This window comes from Cetorhinus maximus, chromosome 11 (assembly GCF_964194155.1).
Source record: "Cetorhinus maximus chromosome 11, sCetMax3.hap1.1, whole genome shotgun sequence".
In the NCBI taxonomy this organism is placed as follows: domain Eukaryota; kingdom Metazoa; phylum Chordata; class Chondrichthyes; order Lamniformes; family Cetorhinidae; genus Cetorhinus; species Cetorhinus maximus.
This window is the reverse complement of record NC_135889.1, coordinates 46,713,256-46,740,282: the sequence shown is the minus strand read 5'-3', so window position 1 is coordinate 46,740,282 and position 27,027 is coordinate 46,713,256. Positions and strand designations below refer to the sequence as shown.

Here is a 27,027-nt window from a genome sequence, read left to right as displayed (position 1 = left end):
GTTGAGCAGCTGTACAGAGGGATCTGGGTGTCTTGGTACATGAGTCACAAAAAGTTAGTGTGCAGGTACTGCATGTGATTAAGAAGGCAAGTGGAATGTTGCCATTTATTGCAAGGGGAATGGAATAAAGAAGTAGGGATGTTTTGCTACAGTTGTATAGGGCATTGGTGAGGCCATTATCTGGAGTACTGTGTATAGTTTTGCTCACCTTATTTAAGAAAGGATATAATTGCATCAGAAGCAATTCAGTGTTCACTTGACTCATTCCTGGGGTGAAGGGGTTATCTTTTGAGGAAAGTTTGGACAGGTTGGGCCTGTATCCATTGGAGTTTAGAAGAATATGAGGTGATCTTATTGAAACTTATAAAATCCTGAGGAGATTTGACAGGGTGGTTGCTGAGAGGATGTTTCCCCTTATGCAAGAGACTAGAGCTAGCGGATTGGAAATTTTTTCCTCAGAGTGTTGTTAGTCTGTAGAATTCTCTTCTTCAGAGAGCAGGGGAAGCAGGATTATTGAACATTTTTGAGGCAGAGCTAGATTCATGATTGACAAAGGAATCAAAGGGTTTAAAGGGATATACAGGAAAATGCAGTTGAGGCCACCAGATCAGTCTACTCTTGCTCCTAGTTCATACACTCTTATGTTTGTATGTTCATATAAGCTTTCTGTAGCATTGTCCATTATATAATAGAACTCCCAAAACTGCACACAGCACTTGAATTGTGGCCTAATCAATATTTTATACAAGCTTACCATTTTTACTCTTTACTCTTGTACTAAATGTCCCTATTTATAAAATGAAAATGTTGTTGGATTGTTTTTTGGCTCTATAGTTCTGCATATTCCTTTTCAGGAAATTAAGTATTTGAGCCCCTAGTTTTCTCATGCATAAGCATGCTATCAAAGGATTCACACCCTTCAGAATATTCCTATTGTGCGTTTACTCCCATTGCTGGTTTTTCTTTCTAAAAGATAATCCGGAATTTTCTGGGCCTTTGGCAATGGGCTGGGAGGCGAGAAAGCTGGCAAAATGATGTGAGAAGGTATCAGGGTTTTGTGGAGAGTGGGCGGGGTAATGGGTGCGGTGCAGGGAGAGGGGGGAGCTCAACGTTTTCTCACCACCACGCCATTTTGCCATTTTTGAGAAAGTTGGCAGATCAGAGGCCCATGAGGAAGCCAACTCAGGTACTAAAGTTAAAGTGGCCAATTAAGGACCACTCCCTGCCTCTGTGGCCAATTTCCCACATTAGGAGGGCCGACCACTGTGTGGGGAAACTGGCATGCGAAACCTGGCAGCCTCCCAGCAGGTTCTGGGGAATGGCATTCCTTTATGAACACTCTGTGGCCTATAGAGGGCCCCTCAACAGCAATGGCCACTCATAATTGGGCCAATAGGCCTTACAGGTGGATTGCCATCCTAAATTGCATGGCAGCTCCGATGACAGCCACATAATTTGCCACTTTGGGTCCCATCACCTGCCAAAGCGGGGTCACCTCTCACTTGCGACTCCGTTGGCGGGACCTCTGCTCTCTCCACAAAATCTTGTCTGTAGTACCTCGCTCTTATCCATGGCAAGTTGCAACTATCATCTGTCTGCTGATTCCATTTCCTGGAAAATACCATCCGAAGTTTTTACAGTCTTTCTTGCCATTTGCCAAACCCCTGGTACAAACATATGAAATAGGAACAAGAAGTAGGCCATTTGACCCTTTGAGCCTGCTCTGCCATTCAGCAACATCATGGTTGATCTGTTTGTGTTTCAAATTCCACACTCCCGTCTACCCCCGATAATCTTTGATTCCCTTGCCTAGCAAGAATCTATCTACCTCTGCCTTAAAAATATTCAATGACCCCGCCTCCACCACCTTCTGAGGCAGAGAGTTCCAAAGTCGCACAACCCTCTGAGAGAAAAAAATTCTCCTCATCTCTGTCCTAAAATGGAGACCTCTGTTTTTAAAACAGTACCAATTCAAAATCATATTGTGAGTCATCAGCAAATTCCAAGTCAATATACAGGAGACCCAAGTCCAAATTAACAACATATGCTGAGAACAAAAGTGAACCCAGTACTGATCCTTCAGGTACACAGCTTCTCAAACCTCTCCCATTTGAGCAATATTCAGATAATGCAATCATAGCAGCATAAGCAGCATGGTCTTCATGTTGGCAGGAAAGTTGTTATTTTACTGCTCCTGAAACCAAATAGTTACTCGATGAGTTCCTTTTCATTCTTATTTAGTGTAATTTCAATGTTGTAGCATATGAGACTGTTAGCTCTATGTCTTCACATTCTGTACACTTTGAATTTTTGGGGCACCATATATGTCATCAATATAGAGATGTAGATCGCATGAAAATGGTGGGTCATTTTCTGTGTACCATATTCAGAGAATCGCAGAATAATTACAGGCAGAAGGAGGCCATTCAGTCCACCATGACTGCATCGGTTCTCTGAATGAGCAATTCATTTAGTGCCTTTCTCCTGCCTTCTCTCCATAACCCTTCCTTTTTAGATAACAGTCTAATTCCATCTAGAATGCCTCAATTGAACTTGCATCCACCACACTCTCAGGCAGTGCATTCCTGATCCTATCACTTGCTGCTTGAAAAGGTTTTTCCCATGTCACTTTTGCTTCTTTAGCTATTTACTTCAAATCTCTGCCCTCTCGCTCATGATCCTTTCATGAGTGGGAACAGTTTCTCCCTATCCACTCTGTCCAGACCCTTCATGAGTTTGAATACCTCTATCAAATCTCCTCTCAGCCTTCTTTTCTCCAAAGAAAACAATCCTAACTTCTCCAATATATCTTCATAACTGAAGTTCCTCTTCTACAGCACCATCCTCATGTACCTTTTCTTCATTCTTTCCAATGCTTTCACATCCTTCCTGAAGTGTGATGCCTAGAACTGGCTGCAATGCTTCTGAGGTCAAAATAGTGTGTCATCCAAGTTCAACATAACCTTGTTCTTGTATTCGATGCCTCTATTCATAAAGCCTATTTTACTGTATGCTTTATTATCTGCTCTCTCAACCTGTCCTGCCACCTTCAATGACTTACGCACATGTACACTCAGGTCCCTCTGCTCCTCCACCCTCTTTAGAGTTGTACTTCTTATTTTATATTGTCGCTCCATGTTCTTCCTACCAACTGAATCACTTCACATTTTTCTGCATTGAACTTCATCTGCCAGCTGTCCGCTCATTCCGCCAGCTTGTCCATGTGCTTTTGAGGTTCTACACCACCCTCCTCACAGTTCACAATCTTCCAAGTTTTGTATCGCCCGTAAATTTTGGAATTGTACCTTATACACTAGGGGCAGAAATTTTCACTTGGCAGGTGGGCATGCGCCTGAACAACTCGAACGTGAAATTACGCGTGTTGACGTTGGCCGAGCGTGCCGACATCAACGCACAGCCGCGCAGTTATTCGGTTGGTGGGCACGTGCCGGAGCCAGCAGCACACCTGCTGACAACTAAAAGGCCTGTTAAGGCCATTAAGTTATCATTTAACGTAAAGTTTTCGCTGCCCATCCAACCTCGCAGCTGGCGGGCAGGCGAAAAGGCCAAGCGACCTTTGCACTGTTGGAACACCATTTTCTCCAACCTTCTTTACCTTTTTTATACACTTTGTAGCATGTTCTGATAGCATAGATTTATGAACTAGTATTAAATATGAAGCATCCTGATTAATGCTCATAAAAATATTAAAAATCTATTTTTCATTACAGGGTTCAGCAGGTCCTCCTGGCAGACCGGGTCCATCCGGATTACCGGGAAAAGAAGTAAGTAGCTCGTCTGCTGTTATTCACCATACTCGTTAATTCTTTTTGGCAATTTTTGTTTCTGATGGATGAATCACATCTGAGCTCAAAGCATGACCCACTCAAATGAGACACGGGTAAATTAACTCTTACATTTCAGTTCGCTTTGTGTTCACTTTGGTCAGCATTTGCAAAAACTTGTATAGGAAAATACCTACAATCGTTTAGAAAATATGTGGTGATATTTGCCATGATATTTATGTTTAAGCTTATACTATGCGACATCATGTTTAGCTCATTTCTAATTCTACATAACCAATTCGATTAACATATAATGAATGAAGCTACAGTTTTATTACTAACAAAAGTAAGCATTGATTAAAATAATTATCACCGTTGTTTTGTTTTTCATGGAAAAATTGACAAAATAATTGAATTTTGTTCCTAAAATAGTTGTTACAAACACCTTAAAATCCCATGTGGTACAAATGAAATTTGGCTTGATCAATGACAATAAACTGTAGCCTTAAGATTTATTTAACTCTTTCTAAACTTTACAATATCAAATTCTGAACAAAGCACGATTAATGCTATTGATCCTTACTTATGTTGCTACTCATATATATGTAAGTATATACAAATGAAAACATTATATTTTGTATGGCATCACAGCCCTTGCTGGGTTGAATTAACATAACTAAAGCCTACAGTGGTATAACAAAGCAATAGGTAGCAATAAGAGCTCAGTCATAGGTTTGAAACAGCCCAATGCTCCTTTACAGAACCACTTCGAAAATGGTTTGTACCATCTTCTTTCTTTGACAGACTAAGCTCTCCCAAATGACATTGCCATGGCATTTCTCTCTCACTTCTTTCTCCGTGTTCTGCTTTCCTTTTACTTTTTCATCTAAGGTAACTGTATCACCTCAGTCTATTTAGTGTACTTGCCTTACTGTTTTATTTTATTGGTTCATGGGTGTTGCTGGCCGGGCCAGCATTTATTGCCCATCTCTAATTGCCCTTGTTCAGAGGGTATTTGAGAATCCACCACATTGCTGTGGGTCTGGAGTCACATGCCAGTCCAGTCCAGGTAAGGTAAGGACAGCAGATTGCCCTCCCTAAAGGACATTAGTGAACTAGATGGGTTTTTATGACAATTGTTTCATGATCATCATCTTTTAATTCCAGGTTTATTAATGAATTCAAATTCCACCATCTGTTATGGTGGGATTTGAACCCAGGTCCCCAGAACATTACGCCTGGTCTCTGGATTGTCAGTCTAGTGACAATACCAGTATGCCACCACCACGTTCAACAACCTGGCAGGGAAGAAGCCACAGCTCTGCAAAAAGCAGATGCCACATAGTGGCAAGAATAAGGAAAAGTTCACCAGATACCAGTTCAAGCACAGACATGACAAAGAGGTAGGCAGGGACCTGTACAGCAAAGAAGGTACTGAACATGTGGATGCAATGTCCTAGTAAATTTGGCAAGCACAAGCTATGACTGAAGATAGATACTGGAGTAGGTGCCAATATTTTACCACTGTGGATACTGAAAGACGTACCTGCTGAAGTGGCAGTCTATGTTAGAGCCAACAAGAGCCAATTCACTGCATATAATGGTTCACTAATCTACAGCATGGGAGTACTGGCACTTAAGTGCAGTTATAGAAGTTCACCATAGTTGCCACAAGTCTTCTACACTGTTGACATCAATGGGCTAGCATGCAGTAAGCTCCAGATCATGACAATTCACGAGATCAATAAAACACCAATGCTAGCTGGACAAAACAAATGTGAGAAGCTCCAGACAGAGACTTCCAGAGATCCTGTCCTCAGGCCATTATGGCAGATTATCATAACTGGATGGCCGGATATAGTACAGGAGGTTCCCACGGACCTCAGAACATTTTAGCTGTGTCATGATGAAATTGGCATTCCAAATGGAGTCACTTTCAAGAGCAGACAAGGGCTGACACCAGAAGTGCTTCTTCAAGATACTTGTGTCCAATTACAGCAAGGTCACATGGACATTGAAAGAACAAGACAACTTGCATTTGAGACAGTTTATTGGCCAGGGATGAATAAGGACATCGAATGAGCTGTAAGGATCTACGATGTATATCAGGACCAGCCAAGTCAACACAAGAGTCAACCTATCCTTATGTTGTTCCATCATGACCATGGTCAAGAATAGCTACTAACCAGTTTACTGTCAGGATGATGACTTCTTACTAGCTTCCGACTACTTCTCTAAATTTCCTAACATGTGCTAGCTGAGGGGTACATCAGTGGTAAACATGGTGAGCACCATTTTCAGTCTTTTTGGTTTCTGAGAGGAGATGTGTCGAACAACAGTCGACAGTCCAGTGGTAAACCCTTCCAAGGCAACTGTGCAACGTGGGCGGTAAACCACATTAAGTCAACCCCACGCTATCTAGGGTCAAATGGGCTAGCAGATAGGATGGTGCAGATGATAAAATCAACGATCAATGATTATCAATGAAAAGACTCCAGTCAAGTCATTCAAGTAGCAATGTTACACCTGTGTAGTTTACCTTTGTCACACTCACATCGGATGTCATTTGTGACTTGGATAAGAGCTGTTTTGACACAGGTTTTTCCAATCTTAGCAGAGATTATGTTCAGAAGGCAAGTCAGGACAACCCTTCTGAGTCACAGTCTGATCAGATTGTTGTCAGTCCAAGAAACAAATAATTAGAAAGACAGGAGAAGTTGAAAATCACACATGATAAACATGCAGATGTAGAGTTGCCTCCTCTGCATGTAGGCAGAAGGTTGGATTGATCCACCAGCAAGGTAGGACGTGATTCTCTTTGGACGTGTCAAAGATCTGTAATACGAAATGGTCATATGAGGTGAAGGAGGTCTTATGGCACAATAGGTAGGATCCCTGCCTCAGAGCCAGAAGCTCTGGGCTCATGTCCCACTTCAGAATTTGCTGGCCAAGGAAGGCATTCATAACGCAATCAAACAGGTTGAGTATAAACTTGTAAATCCTTCCAGCAAATAACAATGGCAGGCAGTAAGAGCGGGAGAGATTCCTTGTCAGCCATGTGCTGCAAAGAAGTTGGAGCTTCTACCATCATTATCCATACAACATACATGTAAACGTGCATGTTGCCACAACAACTCTGCTTCCCTAGTGAGCTATTTGGCTGAATAGCCAGTGTGGATGAATTGATGCCACTAGCACAGGATTTGATCCCCATTCTGGCTGGGGCGGATTTGGGACTTGCCTCCTTGCCTTACTTGTGGTGCAGGTTGTGGCTCTGTGGGTTAGACCTGCCTTTGGGCAAAGTACTCAAGAAGAATAAGATATGAAATGACCACCCCAAAGAGAGCAACATTGAGGAGGAATTGATGTCAGTTGAGTGAGTTATCCAACAGCATCATACCTAACACTCCTGTAGCATCAAGAATGAGTGCAGATTTTAAGTGCAAGAGCCTCTACCAATGAATCAAGAGAAAAGAGTTCACAATTATCATCAAAGTTTCACTGTTACCAGATTAGGTCAAATCACCTTACACTTCAGAGACACTTAATGTGAGAGTCAATACATGTGTAAGTACTGTTCACAATTATCATATTCCATTATGTACACAGCTTATAACTTGCATAATTCTTTCTATTTAAGGAAAGGGGGATGTTATGATATTGCTTTGTAGTTCATGTGGTTTAACCTACTGGATAACATATTGCTGATTATGTAAATAGTTTGGTATACTTCATTACAGGAAGTGATGTGAGTTAACATGTGAAAGAGTAGTTGAAGCCGTGCTGATCAGCAGGTATGAAGAGCTCTCCTGGAATCCTGTTATTGTTCAATAAAGAGCCCTTCATTTAGATTACCAATCATTCTCACAGTGTTTAGAACATTTGGATAAGATTAGCCCATTGGTGAAAGAGGATCCTTGATCAAAGGATCAAGATGTAGAATCAGTTTGGGTGGAGTGAAGAAACAGCAAGGGGAGCAAACATTGGTGGGAGTTGTTTATAGGCCACCAAACTGTAGTAGTAAAGTTAAGCACAGTATTAATCATAAAATTAGAGCTGTATGTGACATCGATAATACAGTTATAATGGGTAACTTCAATTTTCATATAGACTGGGTAAACATAATTAGCATTAATGCTGTGGAGGATGAATTCCTCGAGTCTGTATAAGATGGGTTTCTGGGTTAGTCATTTGAAATACAAACTGGAGATCGAGCTATTTTAGTTTTAGCACAATGTAATGAGAAAATAATAATTAATAACCTTGCTTTCAAGGAGTCTTTAGGAAATAGTGATTATAATATGATAGAATCTTACATTAAGTTTGAAAGTGATATAGTTCATTCTGAAACTAGGGTCTTAAATCCGATCAAAAGAAACTCTGAAGGTATGAGGGGCAAGTTGCCTACCATGGATTGGGAAAATACACTAAAAAATTTGATAGTAGACAGGCAATGGCTTGTATTTAAAGAAGTATTACATGGTCTACAACAAATATGCATTCCTCCACGACACAAAAACCCAATAGGAAAGGTAAATCAATCATGGCTAATAAAATAAATTAAAGATTGCATTAAATCAAAGGAAGTGGCTTATAAGGTCGCCAGAAAAAATGGTAAACCTTAGGATTAGGAGCAATTTAGAATCCAGCAAAGGATGACCAAGAAACTGATGAAGGAAAAAGAGAATACAAATGCAAGCAAACGAGAAACATAAACGTAGACTGCAAAAGCTTCTTTAGATATGTAAAAAGGAAAAGATGAGCAAGGACAAATATGCGTCCATTACAGGTGGGGATAGAATTTATAATGGAGAATAGGGAAATGATGGTTAAGCTAAACAATTACTTTGTGTTTGGAATCACAGAAAATCTCCCAGAAATACTAGGGAACCAAGGGACTTGTGAAAGTGAGGAAATGAAAGAAATTAGTATTAATAAAGAGGTAGTGCTCAAAACATTAATTAGATTGAAGATTGATAAATCCCTGGACCAGCTGTGCTACATCCCAGAGTGTTGAAGGAGCTCACTATAGAGGTGGCAGATGCATTGGTAGTTATCTTTCAAAATTCTTTCGATCCTGGAAAGGTTCCTGCAGACTGGAAAGTAGTAAATGTGACCCCACTATTTAAGAATGGAGGGAGAGAGAAAGCAGGGAATTACATATCTGTTAGTTTGACATCAGTATTAGGGAAAATATTACAATCTATAATAAAGGATATGGTAACTGGACACTTGGAAAATAATATGATTGGGCAGAGTCCACATGAATATTTGAAAGGGAAATCATGGTTGACAAACCTGTTGGAGTTTTTTGAGGATGTCACAGGTAGCATAGGTAAAGGAGAGCCAGTGGATGTAATGTATTTGGATTTTCGGAAGTCTTTTGATAAGATCCCATACAGGAGGTTAGTAAATAAAATTAGAGCACATGGGATTGGCGGGTAATATTACTGGTATGTATTGAGAACTGATTAACAGATGGAAAGCAGAGAGAAAGAATAAACAGGTAATTCTCAGGATGGCAGGCTGTTACTAGTGGGGCAGCACAAGGATCAGGGCAGGGGCCACAGCCGTTCATAATTATTATAAATTATTTGGATGTGAGGACCAAATATAATATTTCCAAATTTGCTGATGACTCAAAACTAGGTGGGAATGTAAGTTGGGAGGCGGATGCAAGGAGGCTTCAAGGGGTTTTGGATCGGCTAAGTGAATGGGCAAGAACATGGTAGATGGAATATAATGTGAATAAGTGTGAAGTTATCCACTTTGGTAGAAAAAACAGAAAGGCAAAGTAGTTTTTAAATGGTGAGAGGTTGGGAAATGTTGATGCCCAAAGGGACCTGGATGACCTTGTACATGAGCCACTAAAAGCTGGCTGCAGGTTCAACAAACAATTAGGAAGGCAAGTGGTATGTTGGTCTTCATTAGAAGCTGTTTAGATTCTGTGGCTAGGGGGAAACCTGATTAGAAGATTCAAGCATGGAGTTCTGGTAAAGATGGGAACAGATCTGGTGGGGGGCGGACACAACACGTTCAAGGACTTCAGAGAGGAAAGGGAAGTTAGAGATCGGGCAGTAGTTTGCAAGGATGGTAGGGTTGTTTTTTTTTTGAGGAGCTGGTTGATGAGGACAGAGTTAAAATAGAGAGGGAGCAAATCTGAAGAGAGTACCATTAACAATACAAAAGCAAAATCTGAAATAAAAATAAAGAATGTTGGAAATACTCAGTAGATCTGACATCATCTGTTTCAGGTTACCCTCAGCTGGAAAGTTAATCAACTTTGCTTCCAATTTCCACTCTTCTTTCACCTACACATGGTCCATCACCAACTCTTCCCTTCCCTTCCTTGACATTTCTGTCTCTATTTCTGGGGATAGGCTATTGACCAACTTTCACCATAAGCTGCTGACTTCCACATCTACTTTGACTGCACTTCTTCAGAATTCATTTCTTGTAAAGACTATTCCGCTCTCCCAGGTTCCCTGTTTTCATCACATCTGTTCTAACATTGCACCCTTCCATATTAGAGCTTCCAATATGTCTTTCTTTCTCCCCAATCAAGGACTATCACCCCTGCACCCCCACAGGGTTGACAGGATCTTCGACTGTGTCTGTTCCATTTCATAAACTTATGCTCTCACCTCTTCCCCTCCCTTCCAGAACCATAATAAGGTTTCCCTTGTCCTCATACTCCATCCCATCAGCCTCTGCATTCAATGGATCATCCTCTGCCATGTCATTCATTTCTAGCATGATATCATCGCCAAATACATCTTCCACTCCCTTTTCAGCATCCTGAAAGAACCATACCCTTTGTAATACCCTGGTCCACTCTCCTTAGTCACTCCCAACAGCCTCTTCCTCCTCATGGAATCTTTCCATGCAGGTGTAGGAGATGCAACAACTGCCATTTTACCCACTCTCTTTTCACCATCCTAGGCCCTAAACATCCCTTCCAGTGATTTACTTGTATTTCTTTCAATTTAATGTGATGCATTCACTGCTCACTACGCTGGGGAGACCAAATGCAGATTGGCCTGTTGCTTTGTGGAACATCTCCACTCAGTCCACAAACATGCCTCTGAGCTTCATGTTGCCTGTCATTTTTAATTCTCCACCTTGCTGCAACTGAGCCCTTTCTGTCCTTTTCCTTGTGCAGTGTTCCAGTGAAGGTCAGCGTAAGTTTGAGAAACAGCATCTCATCTTTCAACTAAGTACTTTACAGGCTTCTGGACTCAACAACTGAGTTCCACAATTTTCAATCTTAACTTTGGACCCATTTTGTTTCCCTTTCTCTTGCTGATTTTCTTTGTACTCTCATTTCTCATTTTTTCTCCCCTTTTTTGTTTTCAAACAGCAGCTGTTCATCATTCCGCCATTCACACCTCCTCTAAACACATCCTTTGTTTCTCTACTTGTCCCATTATCACTCGCTTTGGCCTCGTACCATGAGTCCTTTTGTCATTTCATCTCAACTGCCATCCACCCTATTACAGGCCTTCCATTTGGTCCTGTTTCCTAACCTCCCCTTTTTTATTTTGGCAGACTAACTCCAAACTGCAAAATTTTAATTCAGACTACAAAGCCTATTAAAAATGGGAATGAGAAATGAAGCTTTTAAATTTGAGATTACCTAATGACAGATTTTGAACCATATGTGGCAATATGATTGTCCAGGCAATTTACTTCTGTTTGCACATTCCTTACTTGTCATTATGATCTGCTTACTTGCATAGTGTGGTGGTTTACATTAGGCTGCTCTGAGTGCTGTTTGAGGGTGGATGAATTCTAACATGGAACTTTAAGTTCTAATAACCTTGGCAGTTTGTGACATACATAAAAATTAATGCAAGTATTGATGTAACATTTATTTGTGGCTCTTGAGAACCTTTGATAAGCACAAAAGGAACCCGAGAGATCAAGGCTTTGGACAACCTGTTTCATTCAGTGGTCCAGCATATCCATTTGATGTCGATGAATCTTCCTCAGGAATTGAAGCATTGCGTGGTTGCCCTGAAGGATGTCTCTGAGTTTGAATGTTTCAGAGCTTTTGTGGTCCTTTTGTGGTTTGGTTTAAGTTATTACCTTGGCTTGTTGGTAACGCTAGGTTTATTGCTCTTTTTATCGGGTAACCTGTACAAGGTATTTCTGGTCCTTTATTTTTCTTAAGTTTGGTGGACGCAGTTATTCTAATTTTACAATGGCTTAATTCCTGTCCTACCTAAATCATTACGTTTCTACAATTTTCATATTTCTTCTAAGCAGTATGCTTCTATTTAAATTATTGAGAGTGAAATTGGTCTTCATCAATAGCGTAAAATAGCCTCATAGCAAATCAACAGCTTGCTTTCCATTGAAATTAGTGGAAAATAAATTTAATCATGGTGTGAAATAGGATATTAATTTGCCATAAACCCATTTCATGATACTGGCAAAAAAAAATCCCCATCCTGTTACCCAAAGAATTTCTTAATTTGTGACTTTTTTTTGGTCTTTGAAGTTCAAAATCTGTCTATAAACTGCTGATCTCATCAGCATTCAACTCAAAATATAGTAGTTCCCCTATAGTAACATGGGAAATGGAGCAGCTTTTTACATTGCTATCTCATCATTTCACTATTACCTTTTTTATTAACTGTTTGGAATGACTAATTTTACAATTTTAACATTAGGGTGCAACTGGCACACAAGGAAGAATTGGTGCACGTGGAGTACCAGGTCCTCCGGTAAGTAAAGATAATGCAGAAAATTTATATAATGTCTGTGGCTGCTGGTGAGCATTCAATTTCACATTGTTGCATGATTTAAATAAATAGAGCAATGAACGAAATAAATATGGAGTAAACAGAAGATTGGCTGAGCTGTTTGTTTTTGGTCAAGTAGGCATTAGACAATCTTAGAAATTCATCATCATGTTTAAAAAGGTCTCCAAGCTAAGTTTGCCATTATTATTGACTAGATATAATGGGACTACAGAGCTTTGCTCTCATCTGTTGGTTATAGGATTGCTTAATTCAGTCTATAGTTTACTGCTGTCTATGATCTGTTTAATATTAAGGTAACCCTGCGTATTAGCTTCACTAGGTTTGTAACTCTTTCCAAGATACTGCTGCCAGCCCAACATGCCCTTCTACAATACCCATTCAATCCTCACAGCATCAAGTAAAGTGTCTACATACCAATCTATTTCTAGGACACATCTGTCATAGCATTCTGAACTAGGGTTGATCGCCAAGCATGATGGTGATCAAGAAATGAGAGATGTACCAGACCACGAGTTTACAGATTTTGGTAATATACAATTCTGCTGATGGTGATCAACAATGCCTCATAGATGTCCAGTTTTCAGCTGCTGGATCTGTCCTTGGTCTATCCCACTTAGTAGTACAGTAGACAATGGAGGATGTCTGATATTGAAGATGAGACTTTGGCATCTCAAAGGCAGTGCAGTTGTCACTTCTGAGAATTCTGCTAACACTATTATGGATAGAAATGTCCAAGACATTAGTTGAGGCCCTATAGACTACTTCCTCATATTGGTCTACATGACACAGGCACAATCTGGTAATTATGTTTTTGAAAGGCTCTGCCAGCTTGATCAGTGAGTGGTACAATGAGACACTCTTGGTAGTCCACACTGAAAGTGTCCTACTTCCCTCAGTGCTTTCTTCAAGTAATGTTCAATGTGGAGGAGTAATGATTTACCAATTGATGGGGTTAGAAACATTAGCAGGTTCCTTTCATCTTGTTGATGTTTACTCATGAGAAGACATGAGGTCAGTGTTGAGGACTTCCATAGCCAAAACCTGCGTGTCTGCACCTTGCTAGTTCTATCCTGCTAATGGGGTAGGACATACTCTGGCATTTGGCTGATTGATATGATTCTGTGGTTATGCAAGGTTGTTACTTAACTAACCTGTGAGACAATTCTCTCAACTTCAGCTCCCAGGTGAAAGGGAGGAGAACTTTGAAGAATGACTGTGCTGAGATTGCTTTAGCCTTTTATCAATACAATGTTTAGATTACTGGGAGACCTTTTCAATTCTCAACTTCTTCTTGAACTTTGTAACTACAATTGTTTAATGATTTCTGAAGCCACTTCATTATCCACAAAGTATCAATTATATAGTGCAGGCTAGATCTGGTAACCAGATTTGTTGAACTCAGTTTCACAACTTCCTATGTGGGATTTCAACTCATGACTTCTGGGTCCCTAGCCCAGTACCATAATTACAAGGGCACCATACAGAAGCTGCCAGACATCACCAGCCACATGATCTTGGAGCCACTTCAATCCCAAAGAGGCCACTTTCCCCAGGAGCATAACAACTAATTAGTTCATATGTGAGAGACGTGAACAAGTTTGAGCCCTTGTTGGAAAGACTTGGTGTCAGAAGCACATGGTACATAGAAATTTAAACAAATGCTATTAGGATCTGCTTTGTGCCCGTGCTGTCTTTAGGGGGATGATGGCAAAGTAACCATATGAAGAGCTCACCAGAAAATATATGATTGCATTACCATCATTCACTTAAAGCTAGCGTAGACATTAAACTGATCCCAGTGTAGTTCCACTAGCTGGATGTACAGAGCTTCAGACCATCTATTTGTCTTGCTGACTACTATGTATAGGTTGCAATGAGCTGTAGATGGATAAATGCATGCTCTAATACTTTGGCTTTAAGTAATGCCTTGTAGATTTTTGTCAATCTACATCAAATGTTTTGTTATCAACTAGAGGATGAAGATCTATATTTTAGGATTGCAAAAGAACCTACACAGGGCAGCATGCAACTTGAAGTTCTATATATATATATATCAAGCTGAATTTAGCTGCCGACAACTGTATAATTCTAGTGTTCCTGCGAAAGGCTTTGTGAAGGTATGGCTACCATAATGATCACTCCCCTGTCCAATAAAAGGGGTTTGTTTACCATGATACCAACCTCCATTCGCAGGATCCAGAAAAAGTTGTGCCAGGAGCACAGAGTTCACCTTGCTCATATTACTGTGTATCGCTGGCGGTGTTGTGATCCACAGCACTCTATTAATGCAAAAGTACCTTTACTTAAAGACTTAACGCCATTTGCTTTCTCAAAGGGTTCTTCTGGTCAACCTGGTGTGCCTGGGATGCCTGGACTTAAAGGTCACAGAGTGAGTATCTGTTTTTGTCTACTTCAGTGCTTCCCAAATTATTTTCCAATGTGTCCCCATTTCAACACCTACAAATTATCTGACCCCAGATGGCAGCACAAACCATATAACAATAAAGTAACATAGTAACATTCAATATATAATTATTAAATATTGCATATATAAATCAACAAATAATAATAATACATCATATAAACACAAAAACCTGTGTTTTTAAAGCACTTTGTAAAAATGTTATTATTTTATGAACTCATGTAGGTTACAGCCAAGCGCTCTATATTCCCTGGTAACAGGATACTCAGTGAAGCCCCACTGCCCCCATGCCCCACAGACCCATTGTAATTAGCCCTTCTCTCCCAACTACACATAAACATGCCCCTCTTCCCAACACCCCTGCATCCCCAAACAGACATCAGCCCCTCTGCCCAACAGCCCCCCCTCACACACATATTGCAGACCCTCTTCCAAGCCCCCCCACCACCACACGCCCTACCACCACTCACTCAGCGGTCGGTCTTCTCAATCCCCCTTCCCCATTCACTCATTCAGCAGGCCCTCTTCCCAAATTTCTACCCCCACTCAGTCAGCAACCCTCTCCCCAACCTCCTACTACCTCACTCACTCAACAGCCCCTCTTCCTAAAACTCCTCTGCCCACCCACCCAGCATTCCCTCCCCACCCCTGCTCCCTCACTCACCAGCCTCTCTCCCTCTTCTCTCCTCTCCTGCTTTTGGTCTAGTTCTTAGTACCTGAGAAGCAGAGTCACTATCCTGAGATAATGAGCCTGTACAACAGGCAGACAAGAGCAAAGTTTGAAGCCGCCACTCACCTTCCCAGCTCAGCAGCATGATATTCAGTTTTTCCCACGCTCTGGACACAGTCAGGCTCTGCAGACCTCCAGCTGCACCAAGTCAGTGCACAAATATCAAGGCCCACTCAACCTCGCCACTAGAAGCGTTTTTTGAAGTTAAAGAGCACTTTGGGCTTACCATCTGCTCCGTGCTTTTTGGCAGAATTGATCATCATGGCGCCTGGGCCGTCCCGACGCAATCCCCAGACCGGGTTGCTTCCTCCCCACAGTTGCCATTACTGTTCTGAGGGTGTGTTACTGCGACCCAAATGGGACCTCTATCGGGATCATGACCCATAGTTTGGGAGCCCCTAGCTTACTTTATGTTTAATTGCATTATTATTATAGAATAATGTAAATATTAATGTAATTATTAACTTGAGTATTTCTGAAAAAAGAGACATATCTAAGGTTTTCATCTTGCACTCATCAGGACACTCGCAAGATTACCAATATCAGGGGGAAAACAACAGCTTATACTGCATGTGAAAAGAGTGCTGATTGATTGGCAAGTGGCGTTGCCATGGAGAATGCACCACTAATGGTGACCTACAGTTAACTGCCAAGTATTGTTTGAAATTTAAACCAGGCAGCTTGACCCCAATTGGTCAAGACATTGCCCTGAGGAATGAGTCAGCGAATGGCTGTCACTTATTTTGTTTAACTGAAACAGATGCAATGTATGTACATGTTCTTTCCATCTGCAAAAAACAGGGCCATGTGTATTAATATATGTCGCTTGCAGTACACACACATGCTCCACATTGCAAGCCCAACTGACAATCTTAAATCAGTTGTCATCGTAATTCTTAACGCATTGAAGATTATTTAGCAAATGTTGTCCAATTGCAGAATCACACCTGATGTTGGACACTGTGTTTTGAGTTTTCCAAGCACAGGCTGGTTGGGTACAGTCTGCACCCTGCCCATTGTGAACAGTGGCTGGGACATGCTGTTTGATATGATCCGCCAGTCTTTGAGATGTACGGTCTACGTACCTAGCATCACACTGGCACTGAAATTCATATACCATATTACTCATTTGTGTGATAAGCAGAACATCTTTTTGGCTTGACAGCAGCATCCTGTTAGTGGTAAATACCACTCATGTTGCTACTGCATAGTAACAGTGTGAAACAGCTAGCTTTATTTGTTGCTCAAATTTTTGAGATACCTTGCCCCTCAAGGGTAATCTGAGGTAGGCTGGGCACTTTTCAGGGCCAGAAGTGATGGCCTTAGTCTCCTTCATGAGCTTGTGTGATATACAGCGCGAATGATCTGATCAGGGTAGCCATTATTCTGCAGTAGCCTTCAGCATGAAGCTTGCATGGTGAGCAAATGGCTCGGGCCCTATTTACAAGGTTGCCGATAAGACCAATCTTATAGTGTGTGGAACTGTAAGAATCCCAACATATAACGTTGACCAGTGAAGATAGGCTTGCAGTAGACCATGGTAGAGAATCCCCGGCAGATTTCTCAACTAGTCAAGGAAGGGGGGTTCGTTTGACTGCTCCATTTCATAGGTGAATTTAAGTGTAGGACAGAGCCCATTAAAACATGTAAGGAAATTGTTACATGCAGCTGCAGATTTAAATAATTAAATAATTATTAAACCATATTTTTAAATATATACTAATAATCATGAGGTTAACATGATACATATTATTCTGCCTTATTATCTGTGTCTTTGATAGGGTTTCAATGGACGTGATGGGACTAATGGTGAACCTGGTACTCCAGGTACAAAGGTAATTGTTTATTAGATAATTATTTTTTTAAATCAACAATTGTAGTCTCATGGCTTTTTAAACAAATGTAACTGCACATCAACTGAGTTGGATGTCACTGCCAGTATTCTTAATGTATTTTATATGATTCTAAAACAGGGTGAAACTGGATCTCCTGGGAGCAGTGGTTTGCCTGGACTAATGGTAAACAATTTTACAAAATGACTTAGTTGTAATGGGCAGACGGGGGCAGACAATTGGCACAAGTTTGGCCCTTCATAGCTGTTCCTAACTAAAGTCTCTCTCCAATGGCAGCTTTCCTCTGCCATGTCGCAGTTAGTAGGCCTTGTTCTGTATGCATGGGTAGATTGGAGAGGTTAAGTCCAGTGACTCTGTCCAAGGTGGAAATATATAATTTTGTTGTGCACCCTCAGAAATTTTTCTTCCTCTGTTACAACTAGAAAATACCGGGTATACCTAGAGGATGCCCATGGTTAAAATTGGAGTACTGCCAAATTATATGACATTTACATGCAAGAGCTGCAGTCCTGCTTAAATAAATACTAAATTATTTGTCAAATTAGGCTGAATCAAAGACGTATATATTTACACAGTCGGAAAACAAAGACCACGTTAAAGAGCAAGCATCAAAATGCTACCTTCCACACAACATCTATTTTTACATGGGTACATGGTGACAACAGTGCATTTCAAAAGCTGACCATGGATAATGGAATGATTACATAATTAATTAAGGTACTTTGTGGGGCCTGATTGCAAGAATGGTATCATATGTTTGATTTCCCTCAGTCCTATAATAAAATGTTAAACAATTGGGCAAGCAACCAGGCCTAAGGCTTATTCGCCTAATAATTCAGATGTTGATAACTGCTGATGTTACACATTGTAGAATTGGCCTCATTTCCCTAAGTTAGTTAAAGCTATCTGTTTTATATCTAGACTGATTATTCCAAAGCTTTGCATTAACCACTACATTGAAACCATAGGGATAATTCCCTCAATGGGTGGTATCAGGTGGAGGAGTGCTTGAGAGAAGCCCCCTTTGAAAAGATCGGGTGCTTGGATTTTCTACCAATTAATTTAAATAAAGAGAAAAAAATGCATAAAATCACCCAACCAGCTACTCTGTGTGAGAACGGTTCCTTGGTAAGGTGCCCAATTCGTTCCATTTGATCCACAAAGATTACAAGCTGACTGTGTTTGTAAATATCTACTTTGATTTTTGTGGATGCAAATGCCTGTTTTTGAACAACGAGCAATGTTTAAATGGATTCTCATTTTATATAGTGAAATAACTGTTTCTGTTTGTCATGTATACTAGGGTCCTCGTGGTTTGCCTGGTGAGAGAGGGCACAATGGCTCCCCTGGAACAGCAGTAAGTGTAATCATTAACACTCACTTGTTCTATTGAGTAGAGTAGGTTTACCAAATGATGTCAATATTTTGCTCCAGGCAGTATCAGCGACAATACTGTATTTTAAAAATGGAAGCAATTCCATGACCCATTATAATAATTATAGCAATGGTAAAGAGTTGGGATTGACCTGGGGTCTGGAAACTGGTAATAGGAGTTTAATGTTAATATTTAACATCTTGAGCAACCTCAATTTTCATTTTGATAATATTTTTGATTTGAATGCTTTGAATTTCTACCTGATTATTTCCTTTAATTGCATTTAAATTTGTTGTTATTCTTAAAGTTTTCCAAAAGAAACAGTCTCTGAACATGAAGCTATGTTTTTTTTAGGGTACCCGTGGTCAAGATGGCCATCCTGGCAAAGATGGTGCACCTGTAAGTAAAGTGCTGTTCGCTGCAATTTATTTTTTAATACACACATTTGATAGGTTCTTCATTTTCTGAAGTCAAATCCTCTTTATTTTGTTCAGATACAGATACATGCATGTAAAACTTTCCTTTTGTTCCATTTAGGGTCCTTCTGGACTGCCTGGTACGCCTGGTTTTCCAGGGCGTGCAGGAACGAAGGTATGTTGACGATTAAGAATTTTGCAGACTTGTAAAAGTAACACCTTCGAATAGAACCAAGTGATTACTTGGAATGCACTCAAGTTTTCAACTGATTTAGATTATTAATGTTGCACTTAGAATCTGTCTCTGTATAGAGGCACTGAATTATGATTTTTCTCAATGGGGAAATAAAACTGAAGAAATATTCCAATTTAATAAGAACCAGCAATGTGAAGGTTGAATTAGGGATATTTGATTTGGTGTGGAATAGAACACGGGCTCTTGAGTATAAATGGAAAAGAAGGAACTTGTATTTATATGGCACTTCTGAAGAGGAATCAAATACTTTTGAGGTATGATCACTGTAATAATGAAGGGAAATTAGCAGCCAACTTATTGTACAGCTTCTACAAACAGTAATGATATAAATGCCTAGATAATCTCTTTTAATCATGTTGGTCGGGGATAAATATTGGCCATTGCGCAGAGAAAACTCCCCTGCTCGTTTTTGATTAGTGCCAGTTAACCTTGGGGAGGGGACAGATAGCCAGCCAGGAGGCAGTCACACCCTTTACTTTAGGGACTGGTGCAGGTTCTGGTTCGTGGTCATGGGCAGAAGGGTGTGATTTGCAAGTCACGCAGGTAAGGGAACCCCAGGCACAATGCTGTTGGAGCCTCATCCTCCCCCCTAAATGGCTGCCTATGTGGTTGAGAGCAAAGTCTGCAGGGTGGATGAGAAAACTGATCACAGCACTGTGGTACAGAAAACTATTCAAGTAGGGGAAGTGACAATTAATGTGGTAGAGGGAAGGGACAGTAAAGTCAAGAGGATCGGTAGCTTTTAACTCACAGTTGTAGATAACACTACCGATCCTCTTGACTTTACTGTCCTTTCCCACTACCACATTAATTGTCACTTCCCCCACTTGAATGGCCTCCTGTACCAGTGTGGCCAGTTTGCTCATCCACTCTGCAGATTTTGCCTCATTTGTGTCTGTGACGGCGCTCTGCATGAGCAGAGTAGCTAGTTCCACTCCCTGGCCTTCTCTCCGTGGACCTGTGTTTCTTTCTTTCTTCATAATTTTTCAATTCCTTTTTCAAAGACAAGATTGAATCTGCCTCCACCACAGTCTCAGGCAGTGCATTCAAAATTCTAACTGCCTGCTGTGTAAGAAGTTTTGTTTTAATGTAATCATTGCTTCTTTTGCCAATTGCCTTAAGTCTGTAATCCCCAGTTTTCAATCCTTCCACCAATGTAAACAGTGTCCAGAACCCTCCTGGCACAAATATAAATAAATGGATTTGATCTAACATCTATTATAGAGGCATGGTTGCATGATGCCAGAGGTTCGGAATGAAATTGTGATTATGAAAAGACAGACAAGGAGGGTTGGGCGGAGATGAGGGGTTGTGTATACTTCGGATAGTAAAGGATGACTTAAGGATAGTAGTGATGAAGGACCCTGGCTTGAAAGAGCAGGAAGCAGAATCAGTATGGGTTGAGATGAGAAATAACAAGAGGCTGGAAACACTGTTGGCAGTAATTACAGGCCCCCTCGAATAGTAACTATTCTGTTGGGAACAGTATTAATTAAGAAACACGAAGAACTTGTAACAAAGGTAATTCAATAATTGTGAAGACTGCATAGAGATTGGACAAATCAGCAAATGTAGTTTGGAGGACAAGTTCATGGAAGGCATTCAAGACACTTTGCTACAATACATCATGGAACCAAACAGGGAAAAGGCCATCTTCGACCTTGAGTTCAAGTATGACGTCGGTTGGTCCAAAACTAGAGCGTGACACTTAAAGCCAATTACACAGGCTTGAGTGATGAGTTTCCTAAGGTAGATTGGAAAATTAGATTAAAAAGCATGACGATAGGTGCTCAGTTTGGGTTCCGCCAGGGCCACTCGACTTCGGATCTTATTACAGCCTTTGTTCAAACATGAGATTGACTGCCTTTGATCTCAAGGAAGTATTTGACCCCAAGTGTGGCATTAAGGAGCCATTGCAAGATTGAAGTCAATGGAATTTGGGGGAAAAACCTCCACTGGTTGGAGTCACACTGAGCACAAAGGAAGATGGTTGTGATTGTTGGAAGCCAATCATCTCCTTTCCAGGACGTCATTGCAGGAGTTCCTTGGGGTTAGGGTCTTCGGCAGAATCATCTTCAGCTGCATTATCAATGACCTTAGCTACAACATGAGGTTAGAAGTGGGGATGCTTGGTGACAATTGTGCAAATGTTTAGCACCACTCTCAACAACTCAGATGCTGAAGCAGTCCTTGCCCACATGTAGGAAGACCAGGACAACATTTAGGCTTCGTAAGTGACAAGTAACATTTGTGCCGCACAAATGCCAGTCAATGACCATTCCTAACAAGAGAGAATCTAGCCATCTCCCCTTGATGTTCCAATGCATTACCATTGTGGAATGCCCCACCACCCCACCGTCAATAAACCCTGAGAGTTGCCATTGACCATAAATTTAACTGGGCCAGCCATGTAAGTACTGTGGCTACAAAAGCAGGTCAGAGGCTGGGAATTCTGTGGAGAGTAACTCACTTCCTGACTCCCAAAGTTTTCCCACCATCTAAAAGGCACAAGTCAGGAGTGTGATGGAATAGACTCCACTTGACTAGAGGTGTGCAGCTCCATCAACACTCAATAAACTCTGCACCATCCAGGATGAAGCAGTCTGCTGGATTGACACCCAACCACTACCTTAAATGTGCAATTCCTCCAACACAGTGGCAGCAATATATGCCATTCATAAGGTGCACTACAGCAACTTGCCAAGGTCCCTTTGACAGAACCTTCCAAATCCGTAACTTTTATGACCAAGAAGGACAAGAGCAGCAGACGAATGGAAACATGCTACCTGAAAGTTCCCCTCCAATTCACCCGCTATCCTAACCAGGTCAAAAGCCTGGAGCACCCTTCCTAACAGCACTGTTCTGTACCTACGCTACATGGAGTGCAGCAGTTCAAGCTCAGCATTATATTCTCAACAGCAATTAGAGATTAGCAATAAATGCAATTCTCATATCCCAGGGACATATAAAGGAAAAAAAAGATGATTTTCATAAGGCATTAAATAAGCCACACAAAACGTTGCAGAACAATATAAGGACTCATGGGGTTGGGGTAATACAATAGCATGGACAGGCTATAGAACAGAAAACAGAGAGTCTCAATAAGAAGTTGACAGTCTGTAACTAGTGGCATGCTGGAAGAATCAGTTCATGGCCCTCGGCTATTTACAATCTTAGCTAATGATGTAGTTGAAAGGACCAAGTGTAATGTATTCAATTTTGCTGATGATACAAGGCTAGTTGGGAAAGTATGCTTTAAGGGGGACACAGAGACTGCAAAGGGGTATGTTCAGGATAAGTGAATGGCCACCAAGGTAGCAGGTAGTATAATGTGGGGAAATGTGAAGTCATTAATATTGGGAGGAAGAATAGAAAAATAGAATGTTTTTAAATTGGTGAGAAACTATTTAATGTTGATGTTCAGAGATATTTGAGTATATGGGTGTCTATACATGAAATACCGGGAGCTCTTGGCACAATGGGTAGCATCACTGCCTCTGAGCCTAGAAGCTCCGGGTTCAAGTCCTACCCTAGGACTTGATGGCTACAGAAAGGGCATTCATAATGTGGCCAAACAGGTTGATTATCTACCTGCAAATTCTTCCAGCATGCACACAGGTGGTAAGAGCAGGAGAGATTCCTGGTCAGCCATGTGATGGAAAGAAAGTTGGAGCCTCTACCATCACTATCCATAGCTCCTGACTAAAACATGCATGTAAAAGCGCATGTTGCCACAGCAACTTGGACTCCCTGAGTGATCTGTAACACACCACCACATGAAATGCAATGTTAATAAACAGGTACAGCAAGTAATTGGGAAGGTAAATGGTATGTTGGCATTGAAAACAAGAGGGTTGGAGTACAAGGGCAGGGAAGTCTTGTTGTAATTTACAAGGTCTTTGTAAGACCACACCTGAAGTACCAGTTTTGGGACTGAGTATCCATTATGAAGGCTGAAAACAGGGGTCGGGTGTCTTGGGGTTAGAAATCCGCCTCCAGGGAGAAGCTCGTTGAAGTTCAGATTTTGACATGTAGAAGGTATGGAGACAGGTTTGCTGTCCACTGGGAGCCAGTGAGGCCAGGAATGAAGGTCGGCCAGATGAAGTATGAGACTCATTTAAGCATCCCACAGCAGCCTTCATTCAGCTGGCTTGTTGTCCTGAGGTTATTGTTTGTGCCAAAGTTTTCCACTGCACCGGAGGGAAGCGAGATATTACGGGGGACTGAAGCCCGGGAACGTGGGTCAGGGTGGCCCCTCCATACATCAGTGTCAGCTTAGATCTAATTCCAGAGATCATGAGAGAGAGGCAGGGGGGAGAGTTCCTCTTCCTGGAGGGTGACAGGAGGAGGCCACCTTAATGACTGAGCAACAGCAACACTTCTCAATGTCACCTCCCACTACCTCCTCTTCCTGCTCCTCCCTTGATGAGCTGTCTCCTTCCAGGGTCTCATTGCCCTCAAGATTCGCACAACTTTGCAGGGTAATGTTATGGAGAGCACGGCAGACCATCTCAATGACCGAGTCCCTTGCAGGAGATAATGGAGGAGAACACCTCTAGGTCCAGACACCAGAATCACATCTTCAAAATCCTAATGGCCTGCTCGTTGTATGGGCAGGTGGTTGTTCTTTTTTATTCATTCATGGGATGAGAGCATCGCTGGCTAGGCCAGTATTTATTGCCCATTCCTAATTGGCCTTGAGAGGGTGGTGGTGAGCTGCCTTCTTGAACTGTTGCAGTCCGTGTGGGGTAGGTACACCCACAGTGCTGTTAGGGAGGGAGCTCCAGGCTTTTGACCCAGCAACAGTGAAGGAACGGTGATATATTTCCAAGTCAGGATGGTGAGTGGCTTGGAGGGGAACTTCCAGCTGGTGGTGTTCCCATGTGTCTGCTGCCCTTGTTCTTCTAGACGGTAGCGGTTGTGGATTTGGAAGATGCTGTTTAAGGGCCCTTGGTGAGTTCCTGCACTGCATTTTGTAGATGGTACACACTGCTGCTACTGTCCGTCAGTGGTGGAGGGAATGAATATTTGTGGAATGGGTGCCAATCAAGTGGGCTGCTTTGTCCTGTATGTTATCAAGCTTTTTGACCATTTTTGGAGCTGCACTCATCCTGGCAAGTGGAGAGTATTCCATCACACTCCTGATTTGTGCCTTGCAGATGGCAGACAGGCTTTGCGGAGTCAGGAGGTGAGTTACTCGCCACAGGATTCCTCGTCTCTGACTTGCTCTTAAAGCCACAATATTTATATGGCTAGTCCAGTTCAGTTTCTGGTCAATGGTAACCCCCAGGATGCTGATGGTAGGGGATTCATCGATGGTAATGCCATTGAATGTCAAGGCTCTTTTTGGAGATGGTCTATGCTTGGCCTTTGTGTGGCATGAATATTGCTTGCCACTTGTCAGCCCAAGCCTAGATATTGTCCAGGTCTTTCTGCATTTGGACATGAACAGCTTCAGTATCTGAAGAGTCGCAGATGGTGCTAAACATTGTGCAATCATCAGCGAATATCCTGTTGGCCAGGGGCTGCAGCTGAATTGTTGACACAGGCTAAAGCAACTTTTGACCTGAAGTAACCTGAGTCCAGTTGCTGGCCTGAGTAACTTTTGAAACCTGACTCCAGTCACTGGGTCTGAACTGGCTAGAACCGGTTTCAAAGTAGCTGAGTGTCTTGAAGACAAAGGAAATGTGATGGATCCTTATTTAGAAACAGAGAAATTAGGTGATCCTGCAAGTCTTGGAACAGAGCCAATGGAGAAGGTGCCAGAGATCAAGCAAGCAGGCCTAAACCAACGGGAAGAGAGACAGCACAGCTTGAGGAGATACGATTCAGTATAATACTGAGAGGATTTCGGGCGTGGGGCAGCGAGACTCCGGAGACCAACCATCGCAGGAGCGGAAGAACCTATGTCAGCAACTTAGAGACGCAAGAGAGAATGGAACACCTGGCCAGCGTCAGCTCTCCTTTTCGGGTATTAGCTTTTATATTCTGTGACCACTCAGGGAGTGTCAGAGAAACCTGGTGGGTGTGCGTTTAGATCCTAGTTTTGGGTATAAAACTGTACAACCTGCTGTAAACTGCAAGTCTATAGTTAACCGGACGTATAAGCTATATGTAGATGATCTAATGACGTGAATAAAGCGAATTTAGAGTTAAGAGAGAATTGACTCTTCTCCTCTGTGTACTAAGCCAATAACCCTTACCGGTGATCTCCGGCAACAATCCCCACTTCTGACCTTATGATGGAAGGGAGGTCATTGATGAAGTAGCTGAAGATGGTTGGGCCTAGGACACTACCTTGGGGAACTCCTGCAGTGATGTCCTGGAACTAAGGTGATTGAATTCCAACAACCACAACCATCTTCCTTTGTGTTAGGTATGAGTTCAACCAGCAGAGACTTTTCTCCCCAATTCCCATAGACTCCAGTTTTGCTTGGACTCCCTGGTGCCACACTTGGTCAAATACAGCCTTGATGTCAAGGGCAGTCACTAGATGTGGCAGGACTGCCGAGCTTAGATCTGATCCGGTGGTTGTGGAATCGCTTAGCTCTCTCTATTGCATGCTACTTTGCTGTTTGGAATGCAAGCAGTCCTGTGTTGTAGCTTTACCAGGTTGACACCTCTTTTTTGGGTATGCTTGGTGCTGCTCCTGGCATGCTCTCCTGCATTCTTCATTGAACCAGTGTTGATCCCCTGGCTTGATGGTGTGGTAGAGTTGGGCTATGCTGGGCCACAAGGTTACAGGTTGTGGTTGTGTACAATTCTGCTGCTGCTGATGGCCCACAGTGCCTCATGGATGCCCAGTTTTGACTTGCTAGATCTGTTCAAATTCTATCCCATTTAGCAAGGTGGTAGTGCCACAAAACATGATGGAGGGTTTCCTCAATGTGAAGATGGGACTTTGTCTCCACAAGGACTGTGCAGACTCTTACTGATACTGTCATGGACAGATGCGCCTACGGCAGGCAGATTGGTGGGGATGAGGTCAATTATGTTTTTTCTCTCTTCCCACCTGCAGCAGATCCAATCTTGCAGTTATGTCATGGAGTCAAAGAGTCATAGAGTTTTACAACACAGAAAGAGGCCCTTCCGCCCATCGTGTCCACACTGGTCATCAAGCCCTATCTACTCTAATCCCGTTTTCCAGCACTTGGCCTGTAGCCTTGTTTGCTGTGGCATTTCAAGTGTTCATCTAAATACTTCTTAAATGTTGTGAGGGTTCCCGCTTCTACCACCCTTTCAGGCAGTGAGACCTAGATACCACCCACCCTCTGGGTGAAAACATTTTTCCTCAATCCCCTTTATACCCCCTGCCCCTTACATTAAATCTATGACCCCTGGTTATTGACCCCTCTGCTAAGGGGATAAGTTTCTTCCTATCTACCCTATCTATGCCCTTCATAATTTTGTACATCTCAATGA

The 27,027-nt window shown here is 41.9% G+C and overlaps 1 protein-coding gene across 1 annotated transcript in view; it reads left to right on the top strand.

Annotated features, from left to right (window-relative positions):
* The window catches only part of LOC144686200 (uncharacterized), a 188,138-nt gene that overhangs the window by 73,931 nt on the left and 87,180 nt on the right, over positions 1–27,027 (top strand). The window contains exons 8-15 of the mRNA XM_078551296.1: positions 3,732–3,785; positions 12,461–12,514; positions 14,889–14,942; positions 17,487–17,540; positions 17,679–17,723; positions 18,862–18,915; positions 19,288–19,332; positions 19,471–19,524. Coding sequence (XP_078407422.1) covers positions 3,732–3,785; positions 12,461–12,514; positions 14,889–14,942; positions 17,487–17,540; positions 17,679–17,723; positions 18,862–18,915; positions 19,288–19,332; positions 19,471–19,524 — 414 coding nt within the window. The remainder of the gene's footprint in view (positions 1–3,731; positions 3,786–12,460; positions 12,515–14,888; positions 14,943–17,486; positions 17,541–17,678; positions 17,724–18,861; positions 18,916–19,287; positions 19,333–19,470; positions 19,525–27,027) is intronic.